This window comes from Chenopodium album, chromosome 10 (genome assembly GCF_948465745.1).
Source record: "Chenopodium album chromosome 10, dcCheAlbu1.1, whole genome shotgun sequence".
Classification (NCBI taxonomy): Eukaryota; Viridiplantae; Streptophyta; class Magnoliopsida; order Caryophyllales; family Amaranthaceae; genus Chenopodium; species Chenopodium album.
The window spans coordinates 7,551,901-7,571,690 of NC_137843.1; the positions used below are offsets into that span (position 1 = coordinate 7,551,901).

General features: G+C 40.0%; 1 protein-coding gene across 2 annotated transcripts in view; it reads left to right on the forward strand.

The window, feature by feature from the left end:
* The window catches only part of LOC145562121 (uncharacterized), a 35,556-nt gene that overhangs the window by 8,135 nt on the left and 7,631 nt on the right, over positions 1–19,790 (forward strand). For both annotated transcript variants that reach the window (XM_081622302.1, XM_081622304.1), the window contains exons 9-27: positions 260–328; positions 757–838; positions 973–1,025; positions 1,118–1,198; positions 1,283–2,512; positions 2,985–3,983; positions 4,051–4,386; positions 6,207–6,465; positions 6,559–6,781; positions 6,870–7,260; positions 8,388–8,537; positions 8,738–8,959; positions 9,081–9,302; positions 9,764–10,417; positions 11,430–11,690; positions 11,795–12,142; positions 12,294–12,703; positions 12,772–13,192; positions 14,605–15,903. In XM_081622302.1, coding sequence (XP_081478428.1) covers positions 260–328; positions 757–838; positions 973–1,025; positions 1,118–1,198; positions 1,283–2,512; positions 2,985–3,983; positions 4,051–4,386; positions 6,207–6,465; positions 6,559–6,781; positions 6,870–7,260; positions 8,388–8,537; positions 8,738–8,959; positions 9,081–9,302; positions 9,764–10,417; positions 11,430–11,690; positions 11,795–12,142; positions 12,294–12,703; positions 12,772–13,192; positions 14,605–15,903 — 7,710 coding nt within the window. The remainder of the gene's footprint in view (positions 1–259; positions 329–756; positions 839–972; positions 1,026–1,117; positions 1,199–1,282; positions 2,513–2,984; positions 3,984–4,050; positions 4,387–6,206; positions 6,466–6,558; positions 6,782–6,869; positions 7,261–8,387; positions 8,538–8,737; positions 8,960–9,080; positions 9,303–9,763; positions 10,418–11,429; positions 11,691–11,794; positions 12,143–12,293; positions 12,704–12,771; positions 13,193–14,604; positions 15,904–19,790) is intronic.

Here is a 19,790-nt window from a genome sequence, read left to right on the forward strand (position 1 = left end):
GATTATTGAGATGAGCAGAATTTCTAAACTAAATCTTTTGAAGTTATTGCTATAAGTGTGACATCTGTTGTAAGATCTAGAAATCAACTGATTGCCAGCTGGGAAGTGGAGACTATATTTGTAATGAATTCGTGATCAACCTCCTCTTAGCTTATAGTTCTTCTGCCCTTGTTAAATTTTTATTTGCATATTTGGTAAATCTAAATATTTTTAATGCCCTTTTTAACTTTATTGGTTCTTTGATATTCATGGGTTATAGCTGCTCGAGGAGGGTGAGGAAGGAAAAGATCGAGCTTCATTGAGGTCAAGGTTGGAGCTTCCAGTTCAGGTTATTTCTGACATAAATAACTTTTAGTTTGATTAAGGTTTATTGACTTATCTATTGGAATGAAATGATTTTTGTACTCTTCACTCTTACATAAATCATTTGGTACTCACTGGAACCTGTGTTATCTATTACACCTAAAAAACTATGGTAATTCAGGAAATTAAATTGTGTTAGGTTGGTCAGTTGTACTCCATTCACAAAATCATCTTTGCTGATGAGATAAAAGTCTGAGCTAACCTCCTTTAGGTTGTTGATCACTGCACAATGCTGCTAGTCCTGCTCTTACATCAGCTCATGGGGTTTAAAATTTTGTCTCAACTCAAAACATTTTTAGGATTGATTTATTAGCTGAGTTGTTATCTTTACCAAGTTGTTGAAAGGGGGTTGGCTCTTCTTCTGACCAGTCCTAGCATTTAATCTGGCTGCAGGCTGTATTAAACTTGCAAGTGCCGACTGAACATGCCAAGGAAGTCAATGATTGTCGACATCTGGTCAAGACCTTAATTATGGGTAATCTGTCATTTCAATATCAATCAATCAATCAAAACCTTAATCCCATAAGCCGTAATCTGTCATTTTTATGTTGTCTGTTTTATTGTCGATTCCCTAGTTGTTCTAAGAAGAGCTCATTTCTGTGTGTGCAGGAATGAAGACTATTTTTTGGACAATAACTCATGTTCATACTCCTCATATGCAGGTTTTTTGATTTCTCGAAAACAATGTAAAGTCGTGTAATGTCTCCACCTGCATCTGATGGATTGTTACTTGTTTTCTGATATTAATTTTCAGGCTTCAGCTGTTCATGGGGCGCATCAGCAAATGTTGCCAACAAATGGTTTGCCTGCATTCAAAGGCTTGAGGGAAGATGAGGTATTAATATGAAGTTTTGAGTTAGTGTATTGATTGAGATCAATTTGTTTTGATGATTTGTTTTTTCTTCTTTTCTTTTGGTAGGTGTGGAAAGCCTGTGGTGTTCTAAAAAGTGGTGTGCATTGCCTGGTAATTTTTAAGGATACTGATGATGAAAAGGAAATGCTTGGGCACTTTTCCCAAACTTTAGCTATTTTGGAACCTCGAGATCTGATGGATATGTTCTCACTTTGCTTGCCTGAGCTTTTTGAATGCATGACCTCGAACAATCAGCTAGTTCATATATTTTCTACGTTGCTGCAAACACCCAAGGTTTTCCGTCCATTTTCAGATGTTCTGATCAATTTTCTTGTTAGCAGTAAGCTTGATGTTCTGAAACAACCAGATTCCCCCGCTGCAAAATTAGTTTTGCACCTCTTTCATTTATTGTTTGCAGCTGTTGCAAAATATCCTTCAGAGTCAGAACGTATACTATTGCCTCATGTTCCTGTTATTATTGAAGTGTGCATGAAAAACACCACTGAAGTTGAGAGGCCTATTGGCTATCTACAGCTGCTTCGAACAATGTTTCGTGCACTTGCTGGTGGAAAATTTGAACTTATATTGCGAGACTTGATTCCCTTACTACAACCTTGTCTGAATATGTTACTTGCCATGCTCGAGGGACCTGCTGGAGAGGACATGAGGGAACTCCTTTTGGAATTGTGCTTAACTTTGCCTGCACGTTTAAGTTCTTTGTTGCCGTTCCTTCCCCGTCTTATGAAGCCATTGGTTTTATGCTTAAAAGCAAGCGATGAACTTGTTAGTTTGGGGTTGAGGACTCTAGAATTCTGGATAGACAGCTTAAATCCTGACTTTCTTGAGCCCAGTATGGCAAATGTTATGTCGGAAGTAATCTTGGCGTTGTGGTCTCATTTAAGACCTGCGCCATACCCTTGGGGTGGAAAGTGTTTGCAACTTCTTGGGAAGTTAGGTGGACGTAATAGACGTTTCCTGAAAGAGCCACTGGCACTGGAATGCAAGGAAAATCCAGAGCATGGAATTCGTGTGATTCTTACCTTTGAGCCAGGAACTCCATTCTTGGTGCCTTTAGATCGCTGCATAAACCTTGCTATAGCTACTGTCATGCAAAAAAATGGACAAGTAGAATCGTTCTATAGAAAGCAGGCCTTAAAGTTTCTTCATGTGTGCCTATCTGCTCAGCTGAATTTGCCTGGAAACATTTCTGATGAGGGTTTTACCCTGGACAAGCTGTCAAAAATGTTATCGTCCGGAGATTTGTCCTGGCGAAGATGTGAAACTTCAGATGTCAAGGTTAGTTTTCTTTGTTAAGCTCATATTGCTTACAATCATCATTTATTTGCAAAACCAGCTCAGTGTCAGAAATTAGGATTTTATCTTCTTATTCCACTTTTTATTTTTATTTCACAATTGATGTTCACTTGTCTCTGCATTCCCCTTGCCATTTTGAGATATTTTTGTTTAAACATACCCCCCCCCCTCCCTCTTTCTCAAAGACCTTATCTAAATACTGTTATCCGTTTTTTTTAAGGCATAAAGAACTTTTGCAAGTGTTGAATGTGCAAATTTTGTGTACCTCAACCTCATTGACTGTATGAAGTCCTAGGAACAGTTTTATTTCATTATGTTGTATATTTAGGGGGATGGGAATGGGGGTGAGAAAGTTGGTAGTTGCTACCCTTAGTCTATCTTCTTTGGATAGGATATCAGTTTTTTTCTTTTTAAAATTATTATTATTATATTTTTAAATGAATTTTCATTTCAGGCAGAGTACGGTGTAAAGACAAAGACTCAGCTTATGGCTGAGAAATCTGTTTTCAAGAGTCTTTTAATGACTGTCATCTCATCCAGTGCTGAACCAGATCTTCTTGACTCAGAGGATGATTTTGTAGTTAATATCTGTCGTCATTTTGCTCTGATGTTTCACGTTGATTATTCCTCTACCAACACTTCTACAACCTCTACAGTTGGGGGTCCTATGCTTTCCTCAAATACAAATATAGGTTCTAGGCCTAGAGGAAGTACAGGATCGAACCTTAGAGAGCTGGATCCCTTAATATTTTTAGATGCTTTGGTTGATGTGTTAGCGGATGAAAACAGGCTGCAAGCGAAGGCTGCTCTGAATGCATTAAACACATTTTCTGAATCCCTTCTGTTCCTGGCTCGTTCAAGGCACAATGATGTGCTAATGTCAAGAGGAGGTCCTGCAACACCTATGATTGTCTCTAGCCCATCAATGAATCCTGTGTATTCTCCACCACCTAGTGTTCGTGTCCCTATTTTTGAGCAACTTTTGCCCCGTCTATTGCATTTATGTTATGGAGTTACATGGCAAGCTCAAATGGGAGGTGTTGCAGGACTGGGGGCCTTGGTGGGGAAGGTCACTGTTGAGACTCTTTGTCACTTTCAAGTTAAAATCGTCCGAGGTTTGATATATGTCTTGAAAAGGCTTCCAATATATGCAAATAAGGAGCAGGAAGAAACAAGTCAGGTTTTAATGCAGGTGCTGCGTGTGGTGAACAATGTTGATGAAGCAAACAGTGAATCCCGGAGGCAGAGTTTTCATGGTGTTGTTGAATATCTTGCGTCAGAGCTTTTTAATGCAAATGCATCAATAAATGTGAGGAAAACTGTGCAGTCATGTTTAGCCTTGCTTGCTAGTCGGACGGGTAGTGAGGTGTCTGAATTGCTTGAGCCTTTGTATCAACCTTTACTTCAGCCCCTTATCATGCGTCCTCTTCGTTCAAAGACGGTTGATCAACAGGTAAACTTGGCCTGTCTATTTTATCCTTGAAGTGGTTTTATTTATAATCCCTTCTTGTTGCATGCAGGTGGGAACAGTTACTGCATTAAATTTCTGTTTGGCCTTAAGGCCGCCTCTCCTGAAGTTGACCCCAGAATTGGTTAGTTTCCTGCAAGAAGCTTTGCATATTGCAGAGGCTGATGAGACTGTGTGGGTTGTGAAGTTTATGAATCCCAAAGTTGCTACATCTTTGAATAAGCTTCGCACAGCTTGCATTGAGTTACTTTGCACTGCAATGGCCTGGGCAGATTTCAAGACAGCAAATCATGCTGAATTGCGTTCAAAGATCATATCCATGTTCTTCAAGTCCCTGACATGTCGTACGCCAGAAATTGTTGCTGTTGCCAAGGAAGGCCTGAGACAGGTACTTGTGCTCTTTAGTAGTCCGATCATGATTCTGTGATGTCTGGTTTGATACTGTGAATGAGTGATCGAGTTACATTGGATTAGGTGGACTTGTTTCTAACATTGATGTAGATTACTAGAATATAGTTTTTTTTTTCTTTTCTATATTCTGTGTATGACATTGTGACTGCCACATGGTGATATTTCCGTCTCTGACCTTTTTTTTGATAGAGATATAAGATATCGGAAAATCTATGTGATATATTTTCCAATAATATTGTTTATCTCATATCTCTAATAGAGTCATGAAACATGTGTGGATTTGTGTTTTTGTTATACATGACCCATATTTGTTCTATATTGAATTTGTTAATTTGGTTGTGCGCTGTTAAAAATTTTGTGAAGCTTTCTCTCTGTAACCATTGAAAATACTGATTTGGTCAATGTGAATATTAAATGTTACTCTTCTGCTAATTTCATTGCCAAGATGTTGTGTTTGTTTGCATAACCTGACTGTCAAGAAAACACGCCTCTAATAGAACCAGTCAAAAGTAAAGACACTTTTGCCCACATATATAGGAGCGTGCAAGGAATCAGCCCAAGCCTGATATCTGTTTCACTTATGCTAGAGGGCTCAAGAGTTAATCAGAGAATGTTGAGTTGGAAGGCTTTTAGAAATCAGTTTTGGGGAAGAGGGTAAAATAGTAATCTATGGATAAGTTGTTACTAGTTTGTTATTTTGATTCTCTGTATTAGCTGTGCTCAACTTTGTTAGCTTGCTTAATTTTGGGTATTAATAGGAGTTTGGGTTAAGGGGAACACATCAAGAAATTAATTGAGAAGTTGTTTTGGAGAGCTCCTTCCTCTCAATTGAAGGCTCTGTATTATCGAATACTCTGTTTGATATTACAACTGTCCCCTTTCTCTCTGTACTTAGCTTACTAACTTGCTGTCCTCATACTAAGTCCCAGCAGAGCGCTGGAAATGTAATAACAAGTTGTATATTGATTTATTGTTAGAAACGGTTAATATTCTGTATAATTAATTAATTCTACTGTAGAAAGCATGAAAACATTTTGGGACTTCTTAGAAGAAATAATGGAAAACATTACACCTCTATTTTTACGAATAAGAAGGAATTATTTCATTTTTGTTTATTAATATAGGCGAATACCAAATTTTGTATGAAAGAATGGCCTTTAATTCAATGATTTATTTAAATTAATCTACATTAATATAACATCATTGTATACAATTGTATAGTCTACTCTATTTTTATTTGCAAGGTTACTGTAAAGAGAGTTTTTGATTCTTCTTCGTTTTATTCTCCAATTTAAATGGTAGCACCCGAGAGTAATCATAGAATTATATCTGTAGTCTATACTATTTGCCTTATAAGGGTCAATTGTAGGATGACATCAATATATCTAAAATAGCCAAAACTAAAATTTGAGTTCATTCATCTTCAGTTAGCTATTTATAGTTAGGTTTTCCTCTTAAGTGATATAATTTGTGTGAATCAGTGTTTAAATTTAGATTCACCTGAATCAAGTCAGCATTTTCTTTTGTTTATATGATGACAAAATAACTGAGTTGAATTCTGTGTCTTGATTTTTTTATTTTTTCAGAGCAATGTTTTTATTAGTAAATGTGTTCATAGTATGTATGGTCAAAAGTAGAATAAGATTAAAGTCTCCGTTGAAAGGGGTTAGGCTACCCTACGTTATCGGATGCTAGCCATGGTGGGGGTCTGTTTATATGCTTAGGTGTAATATCACATTGTTTGTTAATTTTGCCTCTTCCTCATTTCCTTTTTCTTTTTTTATTTTCATTATTTAGGTTATTCAGCAACAGAGGATGCCCAAAGAACTTCTCCAGACTAGCCTCAGACCCATCTTAGTTAACTTGGCATATACCAAAAATCTCAGTATGCCTTTGTTGCAAGGTCTTGCCCGCCTGCTTGAACTTTTATCTACCTGGTTTAATGTTACCCTTGGTGGTAAACTGTTGGAGCATCTTAAGAAATGGCTAGAGCCTGAAAAACTTGCTCAGAGCCAGAAATCATGGAAGGCTGGTGAAGAACCAAAGATTGCTGCAGGTAATTGAAAGATTGTCTACTTCAGAGTATAATTTTCCTGATTGTTCACCTTTTTTATTTTAAATTATGATTTAATATCTCTGTTTATTGCAGCTATTATCGAGCTGTTTCACCTTCTCCCCAGCGCTGCAGGAAAGTTCCTTGATGAACTTGTAACTCTAATTATTGACTTGGAAGGGGCTCTCCCACCTGGACAATTCTACAGCGAGATTAATAGTCCGTACCGTCTTCCACTTACAAAGTTTTTAAATCGCTATCCAACAGCTTCTGTTGAATACTTCCTTGCTCGATTGAGTCAGCCACAATATTTTAGACGGTAAATTTATTACACGCTCACTTTGCATGCTGATCTGTTGCTGGCTTTTTATCTTGAATGATAAATCATTGCTGGTTTTTGTATTTAGGTTTATGTATATAATAAGGTCTGATGCTGGACAGCCCCTAAGAGAGGAACTTGCAAAGTCACCTCAGAAAATAATAGCAAGTGCATTTCCCGAGTTTCTGCCCAAATCCGAGCAACCAACTGTTTCAGGATCTACTGCTACACCTTCCACTCAGCCGGGTGATGAAGCCCATGCTGCTCCTCTTTCTGAAAGCTCTAGTGTACCTTCAGCTTGCACTGGTGGTTCACCAGATGCATTCTTTCAAGGACTTGCTTTGATCAAAACTCTGGTCAAATTGATGCCCACTTGGCTGCAGAACAACCGTAATTTGTTTGATGCTCTTGTATTAGTTTGGAAGTCACCTGCAAGAGTTGCGCGTTTGAATAAAGAGCAGGAGTTGAATCTTGTTCAAGTAAGTTTTTTTTCTCTTTTTTTTTGGGTGGGGGTGGGGCGGGGGGGGGGGGGGGGGGTGGTGGTGGTGGTAATGTGTAGGACTGTAGATGAGGGGTTTTGTGTATTTATCAATTTGTGGTGTTATTATGTTGAAGTCTTTTTAATTTTCATGTGCTATGGACTCGGCACCTCAACTGCTCAATGAAACAGTAACTTACAAGGAACAACACACAATAAAGAGGAAAGCTTGGGATTTCTTTGATTGATGAAAATAAGAATTGATTACAAGATACTAAGGCTAAGATAAAGGTGGAGTCTTGGAGTAAACTACGGCTACTACTAGCTACTACTACTCTACTGTTAACATCCAAATTCTCATGCCACATTCTATTTGCTGCCCTTTTATACCCAACTTTCCCCCAAAATACAAGGACCCTAATATCAATAAAGATTTGTCATTCCTGGCTGCGGTTTGTCCTGCTCTCATTGTGCTGCTTTCTTGGCTTGTTGTTTGCGCCTCCATTCGTACACTTGCACAGGTTGCTTAGGTGGGTCGACCTGATTCATAGCATCATGCCTCTATCTTTAATCATGTGTGGATGAAAGAAGAATAGGCTTAAAATTTTTGTGGCAGCTGCATTCTTCATGGAGCTGCTTACACCAATGCTACTCCATTCATCTTATCTATGCAAGTTTTGTGGGGTGTGCTAGCATTTTATACTCTTTATGTTTGGCTGAACTTCTCGTCTTCTCAATTTGCATGGTTAGGAGTTTAGGCCATGGGAGCATCTGTCTCATTTTGTCATTATTCTGATAACTTGATGTTGCTAGCATAAGTTTTATAAGTTTACGGGATCGTTATTCTCAGAGCTGGATACAGCTAGTGTGCTTAGCAGAGTTACTGGTTTACTAGTTTGTGGTTTCTACTTTCTAGGATACATTATGCTAGTTGATGATTGTTTTCTCTGAGTGTATGTGCCTGGAGTTTGATGATTGTTTGCTTCAGTATTCTTTCTTTAGTTGTTGTAGTCCTTTAGGTATCTGTACGGAAAGTATTTTGGGACAAGAACAGCTGTTTATATTCTTTTGGCCGCTGAATTGCTTTAGAATTATTTTGTAACAAGGCGTTCTGGAATGCATGTGCAGGTCAAAGAAAGCAAATGGCTTGTGAAATGCTTTTTGAATTATTTGCGGCATGACAAGACTGAAGTGAATGTGCTATTTGATATTCTTTCCATATTTTTATATCACTCACGGATTGATTATACTTTCTTGAAGGAATTTTATATCATTGAGGTAAGTTTACTCTGTTAAAGGGTGTCTTATTTTTATGAAGTGTTGCGTCCTTGTCTTTTTATCCTGGAACGTGAACAAAATTTTAGTCTATTAGATGCTCCTACTTCTCTTTTCATCTGTTTTGTACTGTCTAAAGAAATTGATTTATCTTATTCCCTATTTTCTTTTCATCCTTTGCTAATTTTTAAGCTGTTGTCCAGGTTGCAGAGGGATATTCACCTGACTTGAAGAAAACACTTCTGTTACACTTTTTGGACATTTTCCAGTCAAAACAACTGAGTCATGAACACGTAGTGGTGATAATGCAAATGCTTATTTTGCCGATGTTAGCTCATGCCTTCCAGAATGGTCAAAGTTGGGAGGTTGTTGATCCAAGCATTATTAAAACAATCGTTGATAAACTTCTTGATCCTCCTGAAGAGGTGATAGTCTGTTCCTGGCTGGTTCCTAATGATGACTGTTGCATTGTTATGTAAGCAGTATTGTGTAACAGTTAAGAAGTTAATTTCTTTAATGAATAGTCTATATTGGGATCTTGTACAGGTTTCTGCTGAATATGATGAACCATTACGCATAGAGCTTTTGCAGCTTGCCACACTGCTTCTGAAATATCTTCAAGGCGACCTTGTTCAGCATAGAAAAGAGCTTATTAAGTTCGGTTGGAATCATCTTAAACGTGAAGACAGTGCTAGTAAACAGTGGGCATTTGTCAATGTTTGTCACTTCTTAGAAGCTTATCAGGCCCCAGAGAAAATCATACTCCAGGTACACTAAAGTGATAATACTTTTGTTAGAGTTTTTAATACTTCCTCCGTTTTTTTTAGTTGCTACACTTTCCTATTTTGGAAATTTTTAATTAGTTGCAACACTTTCTATATTTGACATTCTTGTATCTCTATCTCTCTCCTACCCACATGGGTCCATCTTATTTTTCTCTCTAGCTCTCCTCTTTAAAAAATGTCTAGGAGACCATGAAATTAAAAGTGTAGAAACTAAAAAAAAACGGAGGAAGTAGTAGTGCAGTATTATTTTATTCTTTGCCAGAATTCTGTCTTATTACAAGTTCATGCATGAGGGGGATTTCTTTGTAGGATCTTTTATTGTAATTATTTATTTATTTTGTGGATACCCGAGTACAGTAGGTCTTTGCTGAAAATCTAGACCCGAATTTTTCTATCTTTTTGTAGGTCTTTAAATGCCTTTTTTTTGCCTGTGCTTTAAATCAGGTGTTTGTTGCTCTTCTGAGAACTTGCCAACCAGAGCATAAGATGTTGGTGAAGCAAGCATTGGATATATTGATGCCAGCATTACCACGAAGATTACCTCCTGGAGATAATCGTATGCCAATTTGGATACGATATACTAAGAAAATCCTCGTTGAAGAAGGCCACTCAATTCCTAATTTGATTCACATTTTCCAGCTCATTGTCCGTCATTCAGATCTTTTTTATGCCTGCAGAGCACAGTTTGTACCTCAAATGGTAAATTCTCTTAGTCGACTAGGTTTGCCTTACACAACGACTGCAGAGAATCGACGTCTTGCTATTGAATTGGCTGGGTTAGTTGTGAATTGGGAGAGACAAAGGCAAAGTGAAATGAAGGCTGTGGCTGGGACTGATACTTCAACCCAAAATTCTGATGTTTTAAGTTCTGCTATGGCTGGTGTCGACTCCAAACGTTCCACAGAGGGATCAGCAGTTCCTGAGGATCCGAGTAAGCGTGTAAAGATTGAACCTGGAATCCAATCCTTTTCTGTTACATCTCCGCCAGGAGCTGCTTCCATTCCTAACATTGGAACCCCGGGGTCTGCTACTCAGGCAGATGAGGAGTTCAAGCCAAATGCTGCAATGGAAGAAATGATAATTAATTTTTTGATTAGGGTAAACCTTCTGTGACATGGCCTTACTGATGATTCCATGCATTATCTAATTCTTGTCACTCTCTATCTATGATTTGACTTCTTTGGGTACCTCATCGTGCTTGCTTCTCCAGTCCTATTTTATTTGTCATGATTACTCTTTTATACCATGCTTTGACACTTTTATTGGTTCTTATAATACTAATGTTAGCGATAATTGCTGATAGGTTACACTTTCAATCGGTTATAATTTATAATGATTTAGTAAAAACTTATATGTTATTCTTGTACGAAATTATTTGAACGGAGGCAAAAGTAAATATTAGAAAAAGATGGAAGTGTGCTCACATTTGGATTGCCATTCAATTTCCCCACTTTGACAAGGAAGGACCAATGAGGACGGAAGGATTTTTTGTTTTCTTAATTGGATGCTAGGATTAGCAAATTTAATATGGAATTCAGTAGTGTTTTTCATTTTTTTCTTTTTCTTTTTTTTTTTGGTGATCTAGGAAACTTGAATGCAGATAATATGAAGTGTATGGTAAGTTCATGTCTGATCTTCTCCTATAAATTTATCATTGTTGGTGCCTTTTGGTGGGATGTTCTTCATACTACTCTCTTTCTTTTTGGAATTTGCATTATATGTAAAGTATGTTGTGGAATCTTTTTCCTAATGTGAATTTGGTTGGAGCTTTCATATTGATTCTTGACTGTGTTTGCTGACCTTGAATCTAGTGATGTGGTGTTAAGGTATCATATTTGAGAAAAGTACCAATGCAATGGATAATTGGATATGTATTTGTGTCTTAGTTAATTTTCTCGAACTACCTTCTCCAAGAAGCACCTTACTCAAAAGGAAAACTGTGAATTTTCTATTTAGTTTATTACTCTAGTTCTATTGCCTATTGTAATACACTACATTCGTGAATCTCATGATTATACAATGTTTTGGATCACAAAAGTTAGGGAATTATTCTTCTCACATGTTATCCTCAGTTGTCATACCATTGTCTTCTTGTTATTTTATGAACCAGGTGGCCCTGGTGATAGAGCCCAAAGACAGGGAAGCAAGTTTAATGTACAAACAGGCTCTAGATCTACTCTCACAAGCTTTGGAAGTTTGGCCACATGCTAATGTGAAATTTAATTATCTTGAGAAGTTGCTCAGCAGTATTCAGCCATCTCAATCAAAAGATCCTTCCACTGCTCTTGCTCAGGGCTTGGATGTTATGAACAAAGTTTTGGAAAAGCAGGCACAATTATTCATAAAAAACAACATTAGCCAAATATCTCAAGTAATATAGTTGTTACACCCTTTTTCTCTTTATTATAGGTTCGTTGTAATTATCACTTCGTAACTTTATTCTTTTTGTTGATATATTGCTTCAATTTGCTGCAGATTCTTGAACCATGTTTTAAATACAAGATGTTAGATGCCGGGAGGTCATTGTGCTCGTTGCTGAAGATTGTTTTTCTCACATTTCCCATGGATTCAACCAGCACTCCGTCTGAAGTGAAGATATTGTACCAGAAAGTTCAAGAATTGATAGAGAAACAAATTGCAGCTGTCACTGCTCCTCAGACATCTGGAGATGATACAGTGGCCAGTTCTATCAGCTTTGTGCTTTTGGTCATTAAGACTTTGATGGAGGTGCAAAAGAACCTAGTTGATCCTTCCTTGTTGGTCCGAATACTTCAGCGCCTGGCACGTGATTTGGGATCACTTGCAGGTACTCAAGCTAGACAGGTATCTATTTTATCCTATAACCTCCTCCCCTCTGAACATATCTTTTCTCTCTCACTCATTTTTGCAGTACTTTTGATGTCCTATTGACTATTGATTACTTGGCCATACTCCATATAAGCATTCATGCTGGTTATATGTTTTTTCAATATAGGGTCAAAGACTGGATCCAGATTCAGTTACCTCATCTCGTCATGGTGCTGATGTAGGAGCTGTCATCTCTAATATAAAATTGGTCTTGAAACTTATTGGTGAACGAGTCATGCTTGTGCCAGATTTTAAAAGATCTATTACACAAATTCTGAATGCTCTTCTCTCAGAGAAGGTTACTGATGCAAGTGTTCTACTTTGTATATTGGATGTGATAAAAGGGTGGATCGAGGATGACTTCAGTAAACCAACTGTGTCTGGCACAATGACTAGTTTTCTTAACCCAAAAGATACGGTATCTTTTCTTCAGAAGCTTTCCCAAGTTGACAAACAGAATTTTTCCCCAAGTCAACTTGAAGAATGGGACCAGAAGTACCTGGAGCTTCTTTATGGAATCTGTGCCGATTCAAATAGGTAAGTATTTACCATCAGTTTTCGCCTGGTAATTGCAATATATCTATTAACGATGTCATCCTTTGCAGATATCCTCTTCCCTTGCGGCAAGAAGTATTTCAGAAAGTAGAAAGGCAGTACATGCTTGGTTTGAGGGCAAAGGATCCTGAAACTAGAAAGAAGTATTTTTTGCTTTATCATGAATCTCTTGGAAAAACATTATTTGCTAGGTTGCATTACATCATTCAAATTCAGGACTGGGATGCTTTAAGTGATGTCTTTTGGCTTAAACAAGGCCTTGATCTTCTTCTTGCCCTGTTGGTAGAGGATCAGTCCATTACACTTGCTCCTAACACTGCGAGATTGCAGCCTCTTGTTACTTCAAATAATAGTCCTGAAGGTTCTGCAATGCAGCACCAGGTTTCTGAAGTTCCAGATCCTGTTCCACTGACGTTTGAAGGGCTTGTTAACAAGCATGCTCATTTTCTGAATAAGACTAGCAGACTTCAGGTCGGTCGCCCCCTCTCCTACCAACTCTGTAGTATGTTTGCTGGAAGCTTATTTTTCTATTAAACTCGACATCCTTTAGCTTATATACTTACAGGTGGAACCTTGATATTGGAACTTGGGTTATTGTTTCGCCATTTCCTGTTTAGCTTTATGCCTACAAATTAGTTCTGTTTTTACACTTTATTGTGGCTATTAATCTTGATGCTTATCTGATGGGTTTCTGTGACACTGTGCCTGTGTGGCTATTAATTTTTACTAGGTTACTCATTGGCCTATATTCATTCACCTCTTTTGTCCTTTTTGACGTTTAAGCCTTGAACTGGCTATAGAGGAAGCCTTAGCCCCTTTTTCTGTCACCACTGAAGTCACTCAAGTCATGCTTTGCCTCTTCATTGCAATATCTTCTCCCACCTTATTAGCCTTCCACTGAAGGATTGAGGCCTTACCTGTTACCTGGGCTGGAAAGCCCTCCGATCACTAAACAATTTAAGTGCTGGCCTACCAGCTGACATCCCTTTTTTCATTTCTTGTTCTCTCTCCAGCTTTCTTGGTGTTTTTGTCTCTTTGATTCTGATTCTTCTGCCTCAAGCAGCACTTCATGTGATTGGCATACTAAACAATTACTCTTGTTTCCTTTGGTACGTCTATTGATATTATATGAAAATATAAGACAAAAGCTAAGCTTGATTTCCACCTTATTTGGCCTAGTGAGGTCTTGAGAGGCGTACTATTATTCCTAATTAGTCAAAGACTGTTAGGAAATAGGTCTCTGACAGATTCTACATTTTTTATTTCCAAAAATTTGAAAATTAATCAATAGAGGAAACATCAAAGTGGAAAATTAATGGCCAAGAAAAAATAGCAAATACTACCTCTGTTCCCCTAATATTGCAACAATAACAATTTTAGGAAGTTTCACAAATATTGCAACATTCCATATTTGCACATGCTCTCTTTCTCTCTCTCTCTTCACATGGGCCCCTATCTTTATTTTTTTACTATATCTCTCATCTTTTATTCCGTGTCCCCCCCCCCCCCCCCCCCTTCTCTCTCTCTTGTTGCAATGTTAGGGGAACGCAGGAAGTATAACAATAGCCAAAGTAACAGTAAAAACAATAATAGTTAGCAGTAGAAGCAATAGTATCAGCAGAATCATTATAGGGGGTGGGGGGGAAATTGCTGAGATACAGCCATTTAGGATAATAATGAAAAGGTAGCAATGTAAATTTACAAGAGCAAAATCCATGTGGATCTGTGCATGCACCCTGCTGGTCTTTTTCTGTGTACCTTTACTCAAGATTTACAAGAAAATCTGTCTATGAAACTGAGTTTGCTACTGCTTCGTAAACCAGAATATGGTAGTTATTTATGCTATTAGGGCAAAGTTAATTCAAATCTATGTTCTCTTGCAGGTGGCTGATCTTCTTGTGCCACTGAAAGAACTTGCTCACACAGATGCAAATGTTGCATATCATTTGTGGGTGTTGGTATTTCCTATAGTCTGGGTGAGCTTAAACAAAGACGAACAGGTTGCTCTGGCTAAGCCTATGATTGCTCTCTTATCAAAGGATTGTCACAAGAAACAACAAACACATAGGCCAAATGTTGTGCAAGCTCTCTTGGAAGGACTTCAGCTTAGCCATCCACAACCTCGGATGCCTAGTGAACTTATTAAATATATTGGAAAGACGTACAATGCTTGGCATATTGCATTGGCCCTGCTAGAAAGTCATGTCATGTTGTTCATGAATGATACCAAGTGTTCTGAATGTCTTGCTGAGCTATATCGTCTGCTTAACGAAGAGGACATGAGGTGTGGGTTGTGGAAGAAGCGGTCTGTTACAGCTGAAACTAGAGCTGGGCTCTCACTTGTGCAACATGGCTACTGGCAGCGTGCTCAAAGCCTGTTTTATCAGGCCATGGTCAAGGCAACTCAAGGGACCTATAATAACACTGTTCCCAAGGCTGAGATGTGCCTATGGGAGGAGCAATGGCTTTATTGTGCTGGCCAACTTAGTCAATGGGAGGCCCTGGCAGATTTTGGGAAGTCCATTGAAAATTATGACATCTTACTCGATAGTCTATGGAAAGTTCCTGATTGGGCTTATATGAAAGATCATGTTATCCCTAATGCTCAAGTAGAAGAAACACCGAAGCTCAGAGTGATTCAGGCCTACTTTGCACTCCATGACAAAAATGTTAACGGTGTCGGAGATGCGGAAAATATTGTTGGGAAAGGTGTTGACCTTGCTTTAGAACAGTGGTGGCAATTGCCGGAAATGTCTGTCCATGCTAGGATAACCCTTCTGCAGCAATTTCAGCAGCTAGTTGAGGTTCAGGAATCTGCTAGAATTCTTGTAGACATTGCAAATGGAAACAAACATGCTGGGAACTCTTCTGGTGGTGGACATGGGGGAATTTATGCAGATCTAAAAGATATTCTTGAGACTTGGAGATTGAGGACACCGAATGAATGGGATAACATGACAGTTTGGTATGATTTGTTGCAATGGAGAAATGAAATATACAATGCTGTCATAGATGCTTTTAAAGATTTTGGTTCAACCAATCCTCAACTTCATCACCTTGGCTATCGTGACAAAGCATGGAATGTCAATAAGCTTGCTCATATTTCTCGTAAACAAGGGCTTTATGATGTGTGTGTCACCATACTTGAAAAAATGTATGGCCACTCTACTATGGAGGTGCAGGTATGTGAAGTCATAATTGCTTTTGATGGCTTTATGACTATTATTGATGGTGACCTTAATCTTTGAAGTCACCCCCCCCCCCCCCTCTCTTCTTGCTTTCTCTTTTCGCCACTTTATTTTGCTCAAATATTCTGTCCACGTTATCTTTTTGCCTATTATTGATTATGCAACGGTAAGCGTGTTTAAATAGAGGTTGGGGAAGGATTTGTGTTGTATTAAAGCTAAAAGCTTGCAAACGATAACATGGCTTTAGGCCATTACTCTCCAAGGGTTTTTCTTACAAATTTCTGAATGAATCTCCTCTCTCTCTGAGCTATTCTATTTATACTACTTGAGGTACAAGGGATTAGCCTATTGCCTTGATTGTTAACAACTACTACAATTTGTCTTATAGCTAATAATAATTACTAGAATAATCTGCCAAATCCTTCAAGCCGTTACTGCTGTGCTCCTTGCATTGTGCCCTGCTGTTGCCCAATCTGTCCTTTCTGTCCTTTTCTCCTGCTGTAAGTTAGGATGTGTGGTGGCGTAGGTGAGTGTGTTGCAATACTCCCCCCCAAAAGCGCCACTTTGTCCTCAAGGTGGAAAGCAGGGAACTGAGCTTTCATGGCCTCGGCATCCTCCCAAGTGGCCTCAAATTCAGGCAAACCTTGCCACTTAATCAACACATCCAAACCATCCCTTCTCCCTAGCTTTGGTCTGCTGTCCAACACAGCTTCAGGTTCCACCACTAACTCCAATTCTGGAGTAATTTGCTCTGGAATTGTTGGCGAACTCACATCATTTCCCAAGGCTTGCTCTAATTGTGACACATGAAATACGGGGTGCAGCTTACATGTCTCAGGCAAAAGGAGTTTGTAGGCTACCTTCCCGACCTTTTGCGTGATCTCAAAGGGCCCATAAAAACGCGCAGCCAACTTCTCGAATGGCCTCCTTGCCAAAGAACGCTGTCGGTATGGCTGGAGTTTAAGAAACACCATATCACCCACCTTGAATTCCACATCCCTCCTGTGAACATCGGCATTTGCCTTCATAATTTGCTGAGCTCGAGTCAAGTGTAACTTCAACTCATCTAACATCACATCTCTCTCTTGGAGAGCCTCCTCAACTGACTGCACAGTTGTTTGCCCCATCCCCACGCGAATTAGCTTAGGAGGGTCTCTCCCATACACGACCTTGAAGGGGGTCATATGAGTAGATGAGTGAGGAGAGGTGTTATACGAATATTCGGCCCATCCTAACCATTTGGCCCACGCCTTTGGTTGATCCCCGGCGAAACAGCGGAGATAAGTCTCAAGCCGCTTGTTCACCACCTCGGATTGACCATCCGTTTGAGGATGATACGAGGTGCTCCGCTTTAACCCCGTCCCTTGCAGCCGAAACAATTCCTTCCAAAAGGTACTGACAAAAATCCTATCTCGATCTGTCACTATACTCTCCGGCACTCCGTGCAACCGAACAACCTCCCTCATAAATACCTCCGCCACACCTACCGCCGTGAACGGATGTTTCAACCCCAAGAAGTGAGCATACTTCGATAGGCGGTCAACCACCACTAAGATGGTGTCTATCCCCTTAGATTTTGGGAGACCCTCAATGAAATCCATTGTTATGTCACTCCACACCATCTCCGACACCGGTAATGGTTGTAGCAACCCCGCCGGAGACCGCTGAGAGAGCTTGTTCCTTTGACATACCCCACACCGCCGCACATACTCAGCCACCTCCTTGCGCATCCCAGCCCAACACCCAATCAGCCGCCATGCGAATGTAGGTCTTCGTCTCACCCTCATGTCCTCCCTCCGGCGAGTCGTGGTACGCCTTCAAAAGAACCTCCTTTAAGGCAGAGTGTGTGGGTAGTACTACTCTGCCCTTATAGAGGAGGCGATTGTCTTCCACCGAATATCCCTTAACTTGCTCCCTTGCTGCCAATTCCCCTTTTAATTTCTGTATAAACCCGTCACGAGCACTCTCCTCCTCCAAAACTGCCCAATCCACCCCTTGCGTGGCCACCAATGCCCCTAATTTCACCGCCTTCTCCTCTTCTCCCCTCCTCGAAAGCGCGTCAGCCACGCGGTTCGCAACCCCTGGTTTGTATTGGAGTTCAAAATCAAATCCAATCAGTTTTCTAACCCATTTCTGGTATTCCGATCCCACTTCCCGCTGTTGCATTATAAACCTGAGGCTTTGCTGATCGCTTCGCACCACAAACTTCCGGCCGAGCAGGTAGTGTCGCCATTTTTGTACGGCCAAACACACAGCCATTAACTCCTTTTCATACACCGATTTACTCCTTCCAAGTGGGCCTAATACCTTGCTGAAAAAAGCGACAGGCCTCATCTCCTGCATTAAAACCGCACCTAGGCCGAATCCCGAGGCATCGGACTCCACCACGAACACCTTGTGGAAGTCGGGCATCACTAACACTGGTGCCGTCGTCATTGCCAACTTAAGTTGAGTGAAGGCGTGATCTGCTTGAGAGGACCACCCAAAGTTATCCTTTCTTAATTGGTCTGTAAGAGGATGGGCCATATTTGCATAATTTCTTATGAACTTTCTATAATAGCCCGTTAGGCCCAGAAATCCCCTTAAATCCCTTAAACATCTTGGAGTGGGCCAATTCACCATGGCTTGAATCTTCTCTTGGTACATAGCAACCCCATCATGAGAGATCATATGGCCTAAATAAGCCACTTCATACTTCCCAAACTCACACTTTTTCAAATTGGCAAACAATTCATGGGCCTTGAGTGTAGCTAGGACCTCACGTAAATGCTCAATATGTTCCTCTTTGCTTGCACTATAGATGAGAATGTCATCGAAAAATACAAGTACGAATTTCCTCAAGAAGGGCCGGAAAACATCATTCATCAAGGCTTGAAAGGTGGCCGGAGCGTTGGTTAAGCCGAATGGCATAACCAAAAACTCGTAGTGACCCTCATGGGTACGAAAAGCCGTTTTATGGGTGTCCTCCGGCCTCACCAAAATTTGGTGATATCCGGCTTTCAAATCGAGCTTGCTAAAAATTTTAGCACCATGAAGCTCGTCTAGTAGCTCATCAATCACGGGAATGGGGTATTTATCGGGCACCGTCTCTTTGTTTAAGGCTCGATAATCAACACAAAATCGCCACGATCCATCCTTTTTCTTTACTAAAAGAACGGGGCTAGAAAATGGGCTTGAGGATGGTCGGATGATCCCGGCCTCTAGCATCTCCTTTATGAGTCTCTCTATCTCATCTTTTTGGAATTGAGGATACCGGTAGGGGCGCACACTCACCGGATTGCTCCCATCCTTGAGTAAGATAGAATGTTCGTGCCCTCTAAATGGTGGCAGCCCTTGGGGCTCCTCAAAGACCCCACTAAACTCTCTTAGGACCCCACGAATGAAATCAGGGACCTTACTGCTCATATTCTCCTCACTTCCCTTGCTCATATTCACCTCACTTCCCTCAATTTGGTTCAACTCCACCAAGAGTCCACCCCCATGCTTTCGGATCGTTTTCATCATGGCCTTAAGGGTCACCCCTGTGCGAGCTAGCGTCGGATCCCCTTTGATAGTCACCGTTTTCCCTTCCTCCTTGAATCTCATCACTTGAAGCTTCCAATTTGTAATCACCTCACCTAATTTCTCTAGCCATTGCACCCCCAATATGATATCGGTGTTGCCCAATTAAAGAGGTAAAAATTCTTCTACTATTTCTAACTCCTCGTTCACCCTCAACCGAACTCCCTTACATAGTCCACGACCCTTCACCGCCTCCCCATTTCCTAATGTGACCCCAAACGAGTGATTTCCCTCCACCGATAAGGCCAACGCCTCCACTAAGGTAGTTGATATAAAGTTATGCGTAGCTCCCGGATCAATCATCACCACTACCTCCTTTC